Below are 2,579 nucleotides of genomic sequence, written 5' to 3'. Positions count from 1 at the left end.
ACTCATCGCACCGATTGTCGTACGAGCGAAGATCATCATCCAGGAACTATGGCTGCTCTCCTGCGATTGGGATGACCCTGTACCAGAACCCGTCAAGTCAAAATGGGAAACGTATCAACAAGAACTGTTGAAGATCTCTGAGCACCGTGTTGACAGATATGCCTTCCTTCCCGATTCCGTAATCCAGCTGCACACCTTCGCAGATGCATCCCAGACCGCTTACGACGCCTGCACGTACGCCCGCTGTGAAGACAGTCAAGGACGAGTGAGGATCCAACTCCTAGCGTCAAAATCCCGTGTTGCACCATTGAAACGAATCACGATTGCCCGTTTGGAATTATGTGCAGCTGTGATAGCCGCTCATCTACACGCTCGTATCAAGAAGGCCATCGACGTCAACATTTCTGCATCCTACTTCCGGTCGGACTCCGCAGTCACACTACAATGGCTACGATCACCTCCGAACGTCTGGCCGACATACGTGGCCAACAGAGTCTCGGAAATTCAGTAGTACACGCAAGGTTGTCAGTGGAAGCATGTCCCTGGAGTTGAAAACCCTGCCGACTTGGTCTCGCGTGGCATGTCAGTCGAGGATTTCCTCAAGAGCGAATTGTGGAGTCGTGGTCCTAGTTGGCTATCGCATTCACCGCAAAAATGGCCAATTTCGACCCCCCCGGGAGTACCAGAGGAAGAGTTGGAGATAAAAACTACCGTTGCTGTTACCCAAGTGTCATCAACTGTCCACCCATGGTTTCTACGCTGGTCTTCCTACAGTCGTCTGCTCCACGTCATCGGATACTGCATGCGCTTCGTCGTTAACGTCCGTTCGAAAACCCGCACACAGCCTTCACCATCAACTGTTCCCGTCGGTCAAGCACTCACCGTAGCAGAAATCAACAAAGCCAAAACGTATCTCACTCGATTAGCCCAGGAGGATGGATATGCTGCGGAAATCAAACAGCTGAAGAAGGAGAAAACCGTATCGAAGCAGTCGCACATACGCAATATGAGCCCGTTTTTCGATCCAGAGGGAGTGTTGAGAGTGGGAGGTCGTCTTGATTTTGCTCTATTGCCCTACCAATCCAAACACCCTGCCCTGATTCCTACCAACCACCCATTCACCCGCCTAATCGTCGAACATTTCCACCGCAAATTACTTCACGGTGGCGGGCGCCTACTTTTGACTGCTGTTCGAGAGGAATTTTGGCCACCAAGGGGACGTAGACTGGCCCATAGTACCGTTCGAAACTGCTTCCGTTGTACTCGCCTCAACCCGATGCTTGCCCAGCAGCAAATTGGTCAGCTGCCTGCACAACGAGTCATTCCAAGCCGTCCATTTAGCGTCACTGGTGTTGATTATGCTGGCCCACTTTATCTTCGGCCGTTACACAAACGCGCTGCACCTGCCAAAGCCTACCTGTGCCTCTTTGTGTGCTTCTCAACAAAAGCAGTGCACCTGGAATTGGTCAGCGACTTGTCCACCAAAGGTTTCTTGTCCTCTCTTCGACGCTTCATCGCTCGCCGTGGACGACCCACCCACATCCACTCAGACAACGGGAAGAATTTTGATGATGATGATGAGCTGGTTGAGTTATTCACCAGGTTCCGTGACCGTTCCCAGCAAGACGAAATCATCTCTGCTTGTGCCAGCGAAGGGATCACCTGGCATTTGACACCACCCAAGGCCCCACACTTCGGTGGACTGTGGGAAGCGGCTATCAAAGTAGCGAAAAAGCATCTCTTTCGCTCACTGGGATCATCTCGCTTGTCGTTCGAGGAAATGTGTACCGTTCTCACGCAAATCGAGGCAATCATGAACAGTCGGCCGCTGCTTCCGATGACCGAAGACCCCAACGACATGGCCGCATTGACTCCAGCTCACTTCCTCATTGGTTCATCACTACATGCTCTGCCCGACCCAGACCTCCGAAGCTTTCCGGCATACAAACTCGACCACTACCAGCAACTGCAACTGCATGTCCAACAGTTTTGGACCCACTGGCGGAAGGAGTATCTTCAGGAGCTGATGAAGGACACACGAGGTTGGAACCGCAACGACGAAATCACACCAGGGAAAATGGTCATCTTAGTCGACGAGATGCAACCACCAATTCGATGGCCTCTCGCTCGCATCGAATCGATCCTGCCTGGAAAAGACAAGCTAACACGAGTTGTTGTTCTCCGTACTTCTCGTGGTACTATCACTCGACCAATTGCAAAAATTTGCTTGCTACAGTACTCCACGATGACCCCAGACGATGAAGAAGGTTCCGGAATGTCCAGCGAAACCCAAATGGTCCAGGAAAATTGAATTTACCTCGATAGATTAAGCGATAAATTGTTAAAAGTAAGAAGCAATATCTAGTCCGTAAGAGTGAAAAATTTATGTTGTTTGTTTACATTTGCATGTTGAACATAGTCGTTCAAGGCGGCGAGTATGTTGGTTCTGGCAGCACGGAGTGAGATTCTTTTGATCACTTCAGAGCTGGTGCTAGCTGGCGCTCTTTTATGCCAGTTTTTCTAGCCCTTCTGGCAGCCGCAGCCGCTCGGCTGATTTGACATATACGTGATTTTCGATG

The 2,579-nt window shown here is 50.8% G+C and overlaps 1 protein-coding gene across 1 annotated transcript; it reads left to right on the top strand.

Moving 5' to 3' along the window:
• Nucleotides 1-580: 580 nt before the first annotated feature.
• LOC135703125 (uncharacterized) lies at nucleotides 581-2,311 on the top strand. The gene has a single exon (XM_065224225.1). It carries the CDS (start codon nucleotides 581-583, stop codon nucleotides 2,309-2,311), a length of 1,731 nt encoding a protein of 576 aa, XP_065080297.1.
• Nucleotides 2,312-2,579: the final 268 nt, after the last annotated feature.

Source organism: Ochlerotatus camptorhynchus, unplaced genomic scaffold (genome assembly GCF_037179485.1).
Source record: "Ochlerotatus camptorhynchus isolate MF236.1 unplaced genomic scaffold, CSIRO-AGI_Acam_v1.1 ptg000209l, whole genome shotgun sequence".
In the NCBI taxonomy this organism is placed as follows: domain Eukaryota; kingdom Metazoa; phylum Arthropoda; class Insecta; order Diptera; family Culicidae; genus Ochlerotatus; species Ochlerotatus camptorhynchus.
The sequence above is the reverse complement of the archived record's forward strand: the minus strand, read 5'-3'. Positions and strand labels throughout refer to the sequence as shown.